At 47.4% G+C, this 15,209-nt stretch overlaps 1 protein-coding gene across 1 annotated transcript; it reads left to right on the top strand.

Moving 5' to 3' along the window:
* Nucleotides 1–10,330: 10,330 nt before the first annotated feature.
* LOC118888319 (uncharacterized protein CXorf49 homolog) lies at nucleotides 10,331–13,911 on the top strand. Its single transcript, XM_036839298.1, has 5 exons — nucleotides 10,331–11,575; nucleotides 12,218–12,374; nucleotides 12,904–12,980; nucleotides 13,248–13,293; nucleotides 13,871–13,911. Exons 1-5 carry the CDS (start codon nucleotides 10,331–10,333, stop codon nucleotides 13,909–13,911), a joined length of 1,566 nt encoding a protein of 521 aa, XP_036695193.1.
* The last annotated feature ends 1,298 nt before the right edge of the window (nucleotides 13,912–15,209 follow it).

Here is a 15,209-nt window from a genome sequence, read left to right as displayed (position 1 = left end):
GGTGACATGGGAGGGCGTGACCTCAACCCTTGGTGATGCATTTTCCCTGCCTCCCTTCCCTCCACTGAGCACACACTCTCTCTGTTCCGTGTTCTGACCAACTACCACAGAAAAATGTTGCTGGAAACATGTATATCACAGGCTGTGGCTTGGCCCTGAGCTTTCCAGTTCCAGAGGGAAATAGTGGCAGGTCATACATCTGGCCCCCGTGCGTAGGAGGAGGTCAGAACCCCACCCTCATTCAGTTCACCCCATTTGCCTTTCCCCTCAAGCCCCTTCTCCAGCCTGGGAGACAGTGGCGGCTGGCCTGGAGAGCCCTAGACCCCATCCTGCCTGCTTCTGCTCCCTGCCCAATTACTGGGAAGATGCCCCCTCCCCACCCCACCCGCTCCGCACCAGCACCAGCCCAACCACAGGCCAACTGCTCTCTCTGACTCTTGGGGGGAACTGATACAAACAAAGAAGGTAGGTGTAGGTGAGCTCTGGAGAGGGAGCTGGGTGTGGTGGGCAGAGTAATGATGCCCAAAGATGTCCAAATCCTAATCCCTGCTCTGGGACTCCAGAGTCCTTGCGTTGAGCCCAAGATCTTAAAACTGGAAGGAAAAATAAAAGCTATTTCCTCTATGTTCCGGCAAGTCCGCTGCCTGGTACTTCTTCCGGAGACACGCTGGTACCTGTAGTGTACAAGAACACAGGCACAAGGGTGTTGGTGATGGGAAAAACTGGGAACACTCCAAATTCCCATCAGTAAGGAAATGGATGAATGCAACGTGGCTTAGCATCCAGTAGCATAAAGCGTGGCAGTCCAAAGGAATGCATCAGGCCATTCTCACAGCCTTCGAAAGCATCCGCCTGACTTCAAGCTGCAAGTTGCAGAACGACGGCATCAGATCCACATTAGTCAATGTTTTTAAATCCCAAATTAATCCTATCTAATGTTTGATAACCTTTGGGTGTATGTTTCAAGGTCTGAAAGACGGTTTTCACTAGATGTTAAAATGGTGGGATAGCTCCTAACAGGACCCAATAGGTTTATGGAACAAATTTATGGCCTTGGATCTCCCCAGATTGGTTAGGATGGTGTACAATTGGTTTCCTTTAGGCTCAATGTCACCTACAGGCAGCCTTGAAAACAGCTGCTGTCATTCTGCTTTCAATGTTGGCATGTTGGGTTCAATCAGTTTTCCAATGGTATGATTATTTGGCTGCAATATTTATTCCTTCACTTGGAATAGAAGATATCATTACTCATATAGAGGCTTTAACAAAATTCACCCAGCAATCCTTAAATGATAGTAACCAAGCCATTTGTTTGCTCAGTTCAGAAATTTCCATGATGAGAAAAGCAGTCCTACAGAATTGCATGGCCCTCAATATTCTAACACCTCTCAAGGGGGAGCTTATGCTATAATACATAGTGAATGTTGTGTTTTTATACCTGATGAGTCTTGTAATGCAACCCCCCCTTATGGTGCGTCTGAAAAATCAGATTTCCACTCTGAATGATCCTCTTCCCAGTTTAAGGGAAATGCTAGGAAAATGGTTTGGTTCAAGAGGATATTGGCTTAAATCTTTACTAATGATATTGTTCCTCCTATTGCCAACTTTGATTACAGTTTGTGTAACTTATAAAGTTTTAGTTTCTTGTTTTTTGCACTGTGTATCACCTGCTCCTACTAAGATAATGATATCTAAACAACTGGGAACTATTGATCACATCTATAGTTCTCTATAAAATAATGGACATGCACAATGCACATGCAAGGTAAAATTGGTGCAAGTCCTATTGGACAACTTGGAATTGACCGTTATTCCTTGCCAGACATCTTACTAGTACCACCCCCTAAAAGGAAAGAAAGAACCGGGCTATTAGGACCCAGCATCAAGGGACATGATGGACCCAAGGCAGGTAAAGAATCACCCTAACATTTAGGGACCAAATACTTGATCACCTAATGCTTTCTATTGAAAGATTAATGATCAAAAGTGGAATTAGTGAAATAAAATTATTTTCAGGCAGGACAAGAAAAATTTTAAACATAAAATTCTCTCTGCCCATTTGAGCCACTACCCCCTCCCCTTTAGTGTGATTTGTGCATCACATTATACATTAACTAGATCCCCTTAAAAGATACAGGAATGCCCACACGCCAAAAAAAAAAGAAAAAAAAAAAAAAAAAAAGAAAGAAAGAAAAGAAATTTCCTCCTGGAACCAGCAAGGTAACTCCTTAAGAGTAACTTTCCTTTCTCAATCCTGTAATGGGTCATTAATACCCACTACTCGCCTTGTTGGACTATGTAAACTATTAATATGCTACTTTGTCTCAAACACTTATATAACGGTTTTACCTCCAATGGGTGGAACAGTCCTCAGAGTTTTCTGAAGATTGTCTCCTATGTTATAGTCCTCAGGTTGGCTCAAATAAAAATTTCCATTTTTCTTAGATTGACTATTGATTAATTTTTTTGGACAACACAATGAAACCAAAAGATAACAAATCACAAACCTTAGGCAGACTGACCAAGAAGAAAAAAAGAGATTCCTAAGGAATCACTAAAATCAGGACTGAAAAAGGAGACATCACCATTGAGCCTATTGAATTTTAAAAATTATAAGAAAATAGTATGAAAAAATTTATACCAACAAATTAGACACATATATGCAATGAAAAAATTTGTAGAGAGACACAAACTTCAAAACAGACTCAATAATAGACAGTCAATTAAATTAATAATTAAAAATCTTGTCCAGATGGCATCACTGCTGAATGCTATCAAACATTTCAGATGGAAATAATAGCAACACTCCAGAAATTCTTCCAGAAAATAGAAGAGGAATGAACACTTTCAAAATAGCTCTAGTAGGCCAATATTACTGTAGTGTGAGCCTCTGACAGTTTTTTTTTTTAATTGTAATGCAAGTGCCTGACATTAAGCTTCTGATTGCTGAGGCACCACTTCAAAGACAGCTATATCAAAAAGAACAAATTGCCAGCTACACGACTAGGTAAAGAGCCAGGCCACCACACCCCTGAAGTTTCCTTTGTTTTAGAGATCTCTGATTGACTTAGATAACTGACCCTTTGGCTGCTTGTTTTTCCCTTCTTGTACTTTAATTCCCATTCTGTTTTAAATTCATCAATAAAGAGTGAATCTGAGAAACCCTAGGCCCCTCACTCTTGACCCCGATAAAAACATAACCCCAGGTCCCAGCTCTCTTTCTCCACCCACAACCTTTCTGTGTGGTCCAAGGCATGCCATGTACCCTCCAGGACTTGTGAGTAATAAACTTCCTCCTTTCAAAGTTTCCTAAAGGTTACTGCTGAGGTGCATCTTGCAATTATAATAAGAACCACAAGGGCTAGTTCAACCACAACATTGGTTCTGAAAGGGGAAATATCTGTGGGGGCTCGCCTTGGAGTCCAGGTGAGTGCCTCCAGGTATTTCTAGCTGACAGTATCACTATCGATTGGCTGAGGCCAGCACAATTACCCTGATGCCCAAAACACACAAAGACATCCAAAACAAAGAAAATTGCATACCAATCTTTCTCATGAATATAGATGAAATAACCCTCAAGAAAATATTAACAAACTGAATTCAGAAACATATAAAAAGGATTATATACCATAACCAAGTGGGATTTATTCTAGAAATACAAGGTTGGTTTAACATCTAAAAATCAATTTATGTAATACACTATTTTAAAAGAAGAAAGCACTGAAACATTATCATATTAACTGACACAGAAAGAGCATGTGACAAAATTCGACCACCTTTCATGATAAAAACAATAAAAAACTAGGAATAGAAAGAAATTTCTTCAGCATGATAAAGAATATCTATGAAAAACCTACAGCTAACATCATATTTAGTAGTGAAAGACTGCATACTTTTCCCCTAAAGTCAGCAACAAAGACATGCTCACTACTTTTATTCATTATTGCACTGGAAGTTTGAGCCAGTTCAAACAGGGAAGAAGAAGAACTAAAAGTCATCCAGATAGGAAATAAAAAAGGAAATTTTTTTATTCTCAGATGACATGATTTCATATGCAGAAAATCCTAAGGAATCCACAAAAATGGTTCTAATGGTAGAACTAATACGGAAGTTCAACAGATCACAGAATACAAGATTAATACATAAAACAAATTTTATTGCTATATACATGTAGCAAATAATCCAAAAATGAAATTAAGGAACACTTACTTCTAGTTACAATAGCATCAAAAAGAATAAAATGCTTAGGCATATATTTAACAAACCAAATGTAATACTTATGCACTGAGAAACACAAATTGATGTTTGTTGAGAGAAATTAAAGATGATCTAAATAAATGGAAAGGCATCGCATGTTCATGGTTGTAAGACTCAATATTTATATGGTAATTCTCCCCAAATTGATATATAGATTCAATTCAATCTCTATCGAAATTTCAGCAGGCTTTCTTTGTAAAAATTCACAGGCTGATCCAAAAATTCATATGGAAATGAAAAACAAAACAAAACAAAACAAAACAGAATATCCAAAACTACTTTGAAAAAGAACAAACCTGGAAGACGTCCACTTTCTGATTTCAAAGCTATAAACTATTACTATAATACTACTATAGTATACTATACTACTATAGTATTAGTAGTATTATAGTAATAGTTTACTATAATAGTAAACTATTTACTATAAAAATACAGATAATCAAGTTAGTGTAGTACTGACATAGAGATAGATCAATGGAACAGAATTGAGAGTTCAGAAATAACGAACTCTCCTTATATTTATGGTCAATGATTCTCAATTCAATGGGGAAAGGATAGTCTTTTCAACACGTGGTGCTGGTACAACTGGATATCATGCAAAAATACAAACTTAGAACCTTACTTCACAGCACACACAAAACTTAATGCAAAATGGATCAGAGACTTAAAAGTAAAACCTACAACTATAAATCTGTTAAAAGAAACCCTAGGAGAAAAATCTTTGTAAACATGAGTTAGGCAATGATTTCTTAGATATAACACCAAAAGCATGATCCATAAAAGAAAAACTTGATAAATTGGACTTCATCAAAATTTAAAACATTTATGCTTCAGAAGGCACTATTCAGAAAATGAAAAGACAAGGTACAGACTGGGAGAAAATATTTGAAAGTCACAGATCTAACAAAGAACTTGTATCCAGAATAAAGAATAAGAATAATAAATAAATAAGAAAATGACCCCATTAAAAAATTGGGTAAAAGATTTGTATAGACATTTCACCAAAGAAGGTATAGAAGTGGTTAATAAGCATATGAAAGGATGTTCAGAACCACTAGTCAGTAGGGAAATATAAATCAAAACCATAATGAGATACCATGTTGCAAAAACAATAGGATGGCTATAATCCAAAACACAGATAATAACAAATATTTGGATTTGGAGAAATTTGAATCCTCATACACTTCTGGTGATAATGTAAAATAGTTGAATCTCTTTGGAAAATATTCTGGTATTTTCTTAAAAAGTTAAACATAGAGTTACCATATGATCCAGAATGTCCATTCCTAGGGATCTACCTAAGAGAACTGAAAACATATGTTCACAAAAAAACTCATGAACTCAAAATGTATATGAATATTCGTAACAGCATTTAGTTTGGGAATATTATCCATAATATTCCCAAACTAAACATAACCCAAATGCCCATAAACTGAAGAATGTATAAATAAAATGTGGTATGGCCATACCATGGAATATTATTTGGCAATAAAAATAACTGAAGTACTGATACATGCTACAACATGAGTGAACCTCAAAAACATTATATTAAGTGAAAGAAGCCAGACAAAACGTACTATATATTGTGTGATTCCATTTATACAAAATTTCCTAACTAGGCAAATCATAGAGACAGAAAGTAGTTTATTACTTGCCTATAGGGCTGGGGTGGGTTGGGGGGTAGGGGGTGATGGCTAAGGGATACAGGGCATCTTCTTGGGCTAACAAAAATATCCTAAAATTGATTGTGATAGATGCACAACTGGGAATATATGAAAAGCCACTGAATAAGGCATTTTATTTTTTAATTTATTTTTATTGCCAAAACACATAATATGAAACCGACCTTATTAACAAATTTTTTAGTGTACAATGTTGTTAACTATATGAACATTGTTGTAATCAGATCTCCAGAATTCTTCATCTTGCATGACTGCAAATCTATACTCATTGAACAACAACTCCCCATTTCCCCCTCCCCCAAGCCCTTGGCAACCAGGATTCTACTTCCTGCTTCTAAGAGTTTGACTACTTTAGATACCGCATATAAGTGGAAACATGCAGTATTTGTCCTTTGTGAGTGGCTTACTTCACTTAGTATAATATCCTCAAAGTTCATCCATACTACAGCATATAGCAAGATTTCCTTCTTTTTAAAGGCTGAAAAATATTCTGTTATATGTATACATTATATATACTACCTTTTATCCATTCACCTCTTGATAGATATTTAGGTTGTTTTCATCTCTTGGCTATTGTGAATAATGGTGCAATGAACATGGGAGTGCAATAATCTATGCAAGATCCTGATTTCAATTAGTTTGTAATGTAACTGTAAATATACGGAAGTGGGAATGCTGGATCATATGGGAGTTCTATTTTTATTTTTTTAGGAACTTCCATACTGTTTTCCATGGTGGGTGCACCATTTTACACTCCCCCCAGCAATGCACAAGGGATTCATTTTCTTCACTTCCTTGCCAACACTTGCTATTTTAAGTTTTGTTTTGTTTTTTTTTTTTTTAATACTGGCCATCTTAACAGTTTTGAGGTGATAACTCATTGTGGTTTTGAATTGCATTTCTCTGATGACTAGTGATGTTGAGCATTTTTCATATACCTGTAGGCCGTTTATGTGTCTTCTTTGGAGAAATATCTAATCAATTCCTTTGCCCATTTTTAAATTGTGTTGTCTGTTTCTTTGTTTTTGAAAGCATAAGCCACAGACTGGGAAACAATATTTGCAAAGCACACATGGTAAAGAACTTGTATCCGAAAGAGATAAAGAACATTCGATATTCAGTAATAAGAAATCAAACAACCCAATAAATAATGAGCAAAAAAAAAAAAAAAAATCGAACTGACATTGTGCTTACTGGATGGCCAGTAAGCTATTGAGAAGATGTTTGACCTCATTAGTCATTAGGGAAATAACTAAAGCCACAATGAGATACCACAACATAGCTATAAGCATGGCTGAAATAAAAACAAAATACAGACAATACCAAGTGCTAGAGAGACTGAGGAACAGCTAGAACTCCCCTGCATTGTTGGTGAGAATGCAAAAAATGGTACAGACGCTCTGGAAACAGTTAAAAATACACTAACGATTCAATCCAGCAAGTTAACTCCTAGATATTTACCCAAGAGAAATGAAAACTTACATTCGCAAAAAATCTGTATGCAAATGTTTATAGCAGTTTTCTTAGACGCTTGGGTGACTGCACACTGGCACTGGACACAGACATGTCTAGGACTACTGGCCACAGGTTCTGAGCTGACATTGATCCCGGAAGCCCAAAGTGTCATGATGGGGCCCTGTTAGAGTGGGGCTTATGAGGTTCTGGCAGTAAAAGGAGCTGGGGATAGATATCAGTTCACGGTGAGCTGACTGGGTCCCTGGACCAACATAGTGGTCATTTCTCCAGTCCCCAAGCTGATAATTCTAAGTGATACACTTGGCAGTTGGAGCAATGACCTGCACATTGGGTCATTGGTCTGTGGAGTAAGAGCTATCACCTTGGGAAGGCCAAGAGGAACCTCTGACACTGGCTCCCATCCCAGGCCAAGAGAGTAAGTCAAAACCAGTACTGGATCCTGGTGAGTGTAGGGGGGTAAAGCAGAGATTAGTGACATCATTGGAGACGTATGGGATGCAGGGGAAGAGCAGGTAGGAGAGCCACAGGGACGAAGAGAGTGGAGAAGGTGAGAAGAAGTTCTGGGAGTCTCTCTATGGGGGAGGGAGGAAGGGAGTGGAAATGGTGAGAGGGAAGACGGAGGCTTCCACTGGATCCACCGGTAACGTTTCATAGGATGCTGGTGGATGCAGGAGATTTTGCTATATCCTTCCTTATTCATTTTAACATATTTGAAATAGCACACCATGACTTAAAAAGTCACTGGGAGAAGTGGAAGAGGGCGGTATCCACAAACAGGCAGGCACCATCGGGGGCAGGCTCGAGGAGGAGGATTGCAGATTTACAGCGCACCCAATCTCCCCTGCTCTGTAACTTCTCCAGCATGGCCAGCTTCTCAGGTGCAGACCCAGAAAACTGGGCCTTTGAGTTCCACAGACAAGAGGGGTTCAGACATCCCAGGACTCTCCAGGAGGTCAGCCAGAGCAGGATGCAGGAGAGAGAGGTGACTGAAGGCAGAGGAGCATGAAAGGGAAAGAGCAGAAGGAAGGTATGGGAGGAATGGAGGGGTGTCAGAGTAGGAGTTGGCTGGCAGACAAGGGAAATTCTAACATCCATGGGCCATATAGAAACCAAGAGAGGGACCACTCCCCAGACATCAGTACTGCTCAGCTCAGGGAAGCTGAGAACTGACAGTTCCAAGAAAAATTGAGAGACACCTGGCTATCCACACCCACGGCCATCACAACTGGTAGGCCTTGGTTGTGCGTCCTTCAAAACTTTAAAACATACTTGTACATATACTTGAATGAATTCTCATATATTACATAGGATTGACTGGTGTGTGTGTGTGTGTGCCCACGCACGCAAGTGCTTTAATTTACAAATGTGAATCCAAAGCCATCGTTCTGCAACTTACAGTTTGAAGTCAGGCGGATGCTTTCGAAGGCTGTGAGAATGGCCTGATGCATTCCTTTGGACTGCCACGCTTTATGCTACTGGATGCTAAGCCACGTTGCATTCATCCATTTCCTTACTGATGGGAATTTGGAGTGTTCCCAGTTTCTCCCATCACCAACACCCTTGTGCCTGTGTTCTTGTACACTACAGGTACCAGCGTGTCTCCGGAAGAAGTACCAGGCAGCGGACTTGCTGGAACATAGAGGAAATAGCTTTTATTTTTCCTTCCAGTTTTAAGATCTTGGGCTCAAAGCAAGGACTCTGGAGTCAGATTGATTGGTTTCAATCCTGCCGCTGATCCCCACGAGCCGAATGACCTTGGGCCAGTGGCTGAACCTCTCAGTGCCTGTTTCCTCACCGGTAAGAGGCCAGTAATAGTTGGTACTATAGTTATAGGTGTGTCACGCGGATGCATTACTATTTATGCCCAGCGCTTAGAAGAGTGCCAGGCACAGAGTCCGTGCTGGCACTAAGCTGCTTTCAATGGATTCTGCCAGATTACCTCCCAAATGGATCTCTTGCACCACCGCCACAGGGCTTTGCTCCTGACCTCTCCCACCCTCGGAATGGTTAAGCTCTTTGAAGGTTGTCAACCTAGTGTGTGAAACCCAATTCGTGGTTTTAGTTCACATCTCCAGGATCAGCGGTGGGGAGCATCTTTTGGGGTGTAACTGGCCACTGCGATTTCCTCTTCTTTGAATTTGCCTGAGAGCGGGCGAAGGGCTGATGGAGCGAGGCCAACCCCAGTCTGTCCGCCAACCCCAGTCTGTGCGCCAAACCCGCCTGCCAATAACGTTTGCTGAGCCACATTTGATGGAGCAGTTGAGACAGAGACCTTACAGAACGAAAATACGATCCCTTTGCTCTCTGGCCGACCCCTGATCACTGACTGCGGGACTCCTGTGCCCATTCTCCTGTTGGGTCGTAAGGCTTGCGGTGGAAGGGAGGCTGGCAAATGCTTTCGGCGCGTGCTAGGCGTCCAGCGCCTCCATCTTGACGTTTCATCCTCACCACCCGTGGAGCCCAGCGCCCTAACTCCCCGACCCCCTGTGTAGATGGGAGACGAAGGCTCAGAGCAGCTGTGACTCTAACCGGAAAGGGGAGGCGGGACAGGAGGAGGCGGGCCGAGAGGCTTGACAGAGGGAGGCACTCCCACCATCCCCTTCGCCAGCCCACTGCCCGGACCGCCCACAGGCTTGGGGGCAAACCAGAGGCCCTCGACCCCATTGGTGAGGCCTCGAGGCGGCAGGCGAACAAGGCGCCCGCTGGTTGGCGGGGCCCGGACCAATGAGGAGGCCGCGGCGCGGGCGTGGGAGGTGCGCTGGAAGCCGCGCGTCGTCTCGTTTGAGGCGAGCTCGTGCGGCGCCTGAGGTGGCTGCCGCTGCCCTCTGAGCGCCGCCCGCCTCGCCCGCCGTGATCGCGACCGCGACTCGGGCCATCGACCGTCGCCCCGGTTCCGGCGCCGCCAGGGTAGCGACATGAGCTCCCCCGATAAGCTATCTGTGTGGGGAACGGTTTTCGGCCCAGAGGGCGGGGAGCGGGCCGGCGTCGGCCCAGGCGGCCCCGCAGTCCCGCGGGGTCCCGACCCAGGCCCCGAGCCCGGGGAGCCGCGGAGCGGCGGGGGCGGGGGCGGCTTCCCGGACCCCGAGGGCTTCCAGTCGGAGCGGGAGATGCTGGAAGCGGGAGGGCCGGTGCTGTGGGGCCGCGAAGGCCGACCTGACTCCCCGGCTGACGTCACGAGGGACCTCATGGAACTGGCCGAGGAGTCTGCGGCGGGCATCCTGCGGCAGCTGGCCGCCCGGGACGTGCTGGGCGTCCGCAGACAGCCGTCCCCGGAGAGCTGCGCCGCCTTCGAAGTGTCCGCCGTGTGGGCCGGCCTCGAGGCGGGTCCCGGCGGTCGAGGAGCGCCCGCCCAGAGCTGTGGGGAAGCGCCGCCAGCTCCGGCCCGCCCTCTCCACCTCGGTGGGCCCGAAGCGGGCCGGGCCTGGGGGAACCCTGAGAGAGGCCCTAAGCGTAGGTTGAACGTGGCTGCGGATCGCCAGCGGCTCCCCGAGGAAGGCCTGGCCTGGCTGCTGTCCGACCCCGAGTCCTCAGATGAGTTCAGTGAGACACAGCTGATGACGGTGAGCACTTACCCCAGAGGAGGAGGCCAGGCCGAGCCCAGCAGACCCGAGGATCCCGGGGACACTCCCAGACACTCGAATTTCCAAGTCAGGGAGAATTTCCTTCACGTGCCAGGCTCTTCCCTGTCCTCGGCTCCGCAAGGACTCACTTCGGTTGTGGAAACGCAGGACGTGGGAGAGCAGGGCATCTCTTCCCCTAGGAAAATGCGGAGCGTGCTCTGGGGGAAGGGGGGCAGCAGGTCCAGCTACCCGGGAGCTGCTGCTGCTGCTGCAGGTGGCCTGCCGCGGGTCACTCCTAGGGAGAAGGGGGCCCAGGAGAAGAAATCCCTCGGGGGAGCCTCCAAACTTGCCCTGGGGAGAACCTTCCCTTCCGGGGGAGAGCGAATCTCGGCAACTCCCCTGGAACCGGCCACCTTGCCCCCAATCTCTGGTATTCCGCTGCTTGGGAGATCCAAGAGGTATGGCTTGGTCCCTTCGGGAACCGAACAGTCCAAGCACACCGGCGCTGGGAAGAAATCCGTGGCCAGGCGGGCAAGGGAGTCTGAGGCGGTGGCGGGAGAAGATAAGGACCCAAATAGAGACCCAGCCGCAAAGGGCCAAGTGAGTAGGCCATGCTCCTCCTCTCTCCCCACTCTTCTCCCCCTCCCTGCTCCAACCGCCCCCAGGACACACGTCTTCACCCATGCTGCCTCCGTCCATCCCTCAGGGGTCGTCATTGGGTGCCCCTCGGTCACTGGGTCATTAGGATGCCAGATCGGGCTCCTTTTACTAGGGACAAACATTAAGGTAACACTTCAGGTGTGCTGGGCCCAGTTCTCCACCCTTGGCCTGTTTCCACCCTCCTCTGCGAGACTGGGGCTGGGATGGAAGGGAGGGCTGGTAGCTGAATTGAGTCCGCGGATCCCTTAAAAGTTTCCCCGAAAAGCCTCAGTATTTAAACTCACCAGCTTCCTGAATCCTACTTCCTAGCTGTTCCCCAGACCTTCCTTGCAGGGGGCCTGGGCTTTCTCAGTGCCCCAGTGTTGTCCCTAGATCAGCTCTGCCTGCTGGCCTGGGGCTGACTGAGGGAGAAAGTGCTAATGAGATCAGCCTTTCAATTCCCTTCCCAATTCCCTGCCTCACCCCGGCCCCGAATCACACAACTCTCTCTCCCTCTCTCTCTCTCTCTCTCACACACACATACACAAACACATACACACACACACATCCTTAGTCCTAATCGGTGAGAAATTCTTGTTTCAGCTGCCAACTCACAGGCCAGGCACATCTTTTCCACGCATGCATGGTGGAAAAGCCTGCAGTGACGACCTCAACACCAGAGGCCCCCAAGATCCAGGAAACTCAGAGCCCTTGGCCCTGAACCAGGGAGAAGTCATGCCCAGGGGGCCTGTCCCCTCAGGTGAGTGTCGTGGGTTTGATATGAGGGGAGGGGAGAGGGGTTGAGGACAGAAACCTCTGGCTCTGTCTCTGCTGGGGGCACAGCCTTGCTCCCAGGCAGCTTCTCCCACAGGAGACGGGGTGCTGGCAGGGCTGGCCTTGAGCCACATCATCCTCTGTGTGGGGTTTGTGCGGCCGGGGTGATCGGTGGCAGTGCCCCAAACAGCTCCTCCGGGTGTAGACTTGCAGGGGAACAGCCTTTTCTGTTAAGTCCTTTTCGCCCACATTGCTCTCCCACGTGCTGGCTGTGGCTGCAGCTCTGGGAGGGTCGAATCCAGAGCCACAGTCTTTGGGGACCACAGTGGCGAAATGGCTGCCCCTGGGGAACAGGGGAGGCAGGCCCAGGGAGAAGGTTCGGGCTGCTGGGCAGAGCAGGGGCGGCTTGTTGCCAGCGGAGGGTGGTGCTGCCTCACCTCACGTTAGACCCCGCTTGGCCCTTTCCACCTCACTGGGAGCCTGGGAAGCTGGATTGTGTGTCCTTTCCCTCTCAGGTGACCGGAAGCCACTTGACCATCCCCCAAGACCAGAAAGACAGCAGCAGCCACTGGGAACACCGGGCTGTCCTCTGGTAATGCTTCCTCTGCCTCCTGGAAATGCAGGCCCAAACTCGAGGGTGGGATCTGGGTCCAAGTTCAACTGACATGTGTGGGGCCCCCCCTCCCCTGCCCCCATGACGTACTCCACGGAGGGAGCCCACCTCCTTTCCACTGAGGAGCCCTTGCCAGTCTAGCCACCCGGCTCTGGGATGGAGGGCCTGGGGGAGAGGAGAAGGTGGAGGAGAGAGGAGGCCAGAGTATACTAATCATTTCTCTTCCTCCTGTGTCTGCTGGCCTAGTGTCTCGTGCTACAGAGAGAAATAGACGACCTTAAGGAGAAACTTGGTATGAGGAACCGGGGACGGAGAGCGGTGTCTTAGTGCAGAACCCGGGTGGGCAGCTGGGGTGGGGGTGGACTGCAGGTGCATTCGGCCTCGCAGGGACCAACATCCCTGTGGGGAGGAGAAGCTACCAGACCTGGCCCTGGAGCCGGCTGTGCATGTCCAGCTGGGCGTGTGTACAAGTAGCAAAGTACTGTCTGGACTGCATGCACACTTTGCCAACCAGACCAGTCCTACGGAACCTCCTTCTGATAGGACTTTTAGAGACGCCTCGTTGATTTTTCCCTTGAACTGCTGCTTGGTGTGGCTTCTAACGTTCTTGTTGGATTGTTTGTTTGTGTGTGTGACGAGTTCTGACTGGTTGTGCCACAGCCTGAGAACTGCTGGCACATTTTGTTTCCCTTTAGGAACCAGTTCCACATTCAATTCGGGTGGTGGGGAGTGGTCAGGCCCAGAGCTCTTTGCATCGGGTCTGGAGGGGGTTTCAGGTTGCAGGGCTAGGCGGTTCCTCACGGGGATAGGGGGACGGGCTTCTATATCCCTCTGTCTGGAGCGCCTGCTAATGCCTGTCCCTGTTGCAGCCGCCATGCAGTACCTGGCTGACAAGTTCCAGACCCTTTGAAGTGAGTGTTACGCACACCGTACCCCTTCCCACAGTCCTGGCTGTTGAGCAGGGCTGGGGGCTGGCCCTGGCTTGAGGCTCTTCCGTGACTCCGCTGTTTCACAGGTTGAGCCCAGCGTCTTCCTGCAAGAGGAGCAGCTGGTACCTTTGGGGCCCGGGAGCTGTGGCCAAGCTCGTTCCCTCCTGTTCTGCCTCAGCTGGGGCTTCCTCTACCCCTTGTTTTGCCCCCACCCCACCCCAGTTTCACAGCATTTTCTAATTAAAGTGCCTCTCATATTCTGTGTTCTGCCTTCTCTCTGGAGGGGTAGGGGTAGGGGTAGGGGTAGGGGGCCGGGGCGGGGCGCTGCTCCACGTCAGAGCCTTTTCCAGAACAGTATCTCTGGCATCCTGTGGTGGGGACTCTGGGCCAGCCTCTGCTACCATCCCTGCAGTCAAGCCAGCGGAGTGCCCCAGGTCTGGGTCCTGTGTGGGCTCTGCCTGGCCACATTGGCACGTCCTCCCTTTCCCCCGAAGGCCCTCTTCTAGTTCTCTCCAAACCCCCCTCCTCCTTTGGGGTCTGGCGGTTCCCATTCATCTCTGCCATTCCCCCTCCCCATCAGCAGGAACTCATGACCCCCTTCCAGAGCTCCAATCTGGAAGCTTTCACATCCTCCCTGCCCTAGCCAGCTGACCACCCTCCTCCAGCCTGGTCGTCTCTATACCCTTGAGTGGAAATTGGCCCGTCAGGTTCTATGGCAAGTGTGGTTAGTAGGTCTGTGTTCTTGCATGGTCCCCGTCAAATACTCTTCCACAAGCCCCATGACACAGATTTTCCTGGAAATGATATTTCCATGTCCCAGCTCAATCTCCCAGACTGCCTCTTTAGGACACACGAGATGGAGTCCGAACTCCATGTTCGATTTCACCCTCAGGGGAGGTTGGGGAGCACTTCCTTCCCTCAGCCAGGACCCAGGGCTGTACCAGCCTGAGACTCAGAGGGACAGATTTGTGTTTGAGTGAGGCGAGGGTGGTTCTGCCTGACCGCCTTCCCGAAAGACCGGTGTTTTACTACACAAAAGGGGGTATGATGGTAAATAGGACATTCCAGGTTGGTGAGTGTGTGTCCCTGTGTGTGAATAAAAGTAATCAGGGATAATCTCCCTTGAGGGAGAAAGACGTGATTCAGGGAGTAAAGGGAGTAGAGGCTGGTCCAGGTTCTGTGAGGCATTGAATGAGCAAAATCAAGGGTCGGATCTGTTTTGTTCAAGGGTTGTCGTTAAATTCCCAAAACATAGGAGGGGGATGATGCAGAAGTCACC

This window comes from Balaenoptera musculus, chromosome X (assembly GCF_009873245.2).
Source record: "Balaenoptera musculus isolate JJ_BM4_2016_0621 chromosome X, mBalMus1.pri.v3, whole genome shotgun sequence".
In the NCBI taxonomy this organism is placed as follows: Eukaryota; Metazoa; Chordata; class Mammalia; order Artiodactyla; family Balaenopteridae; genus Balaenoptera; species Balaenoptera musculus.
The sequence above is the reverse complement of the archived record's forward strand: the minus strand, read 5'-3'. Positions and strand labels throughout refer to the sequence as shown.

What these genes read in the sequence shown, in the direction of transcription:
- LOC118888319 (XM_036839298.1), top strand. Translation starts at nt 10,331, where the DNA reads ATGAGCTCCCCCGATAAGCTATCTGTGTGGGGAACGGTTTTCGGCCCA. An exon ending in CAGGGGGCCTGTCCCCTCAG is followed by an intron (nt 12,375 to 12,903) that starts GTGAGTGTCGTG and finishes TTTCCCTCTCAG; the next exon opens with GTGACCGGAAGCCACTTGAC. An exon ending in GAACACCGGGCTGTCCTCTG is followed by an intron (nt 12,981 to 13,247) that starts GTAATGCTTCCT and finishes CTGCTGGCCTAG; the next exon opens with TGTCTCGTGCTACAGAGAGA.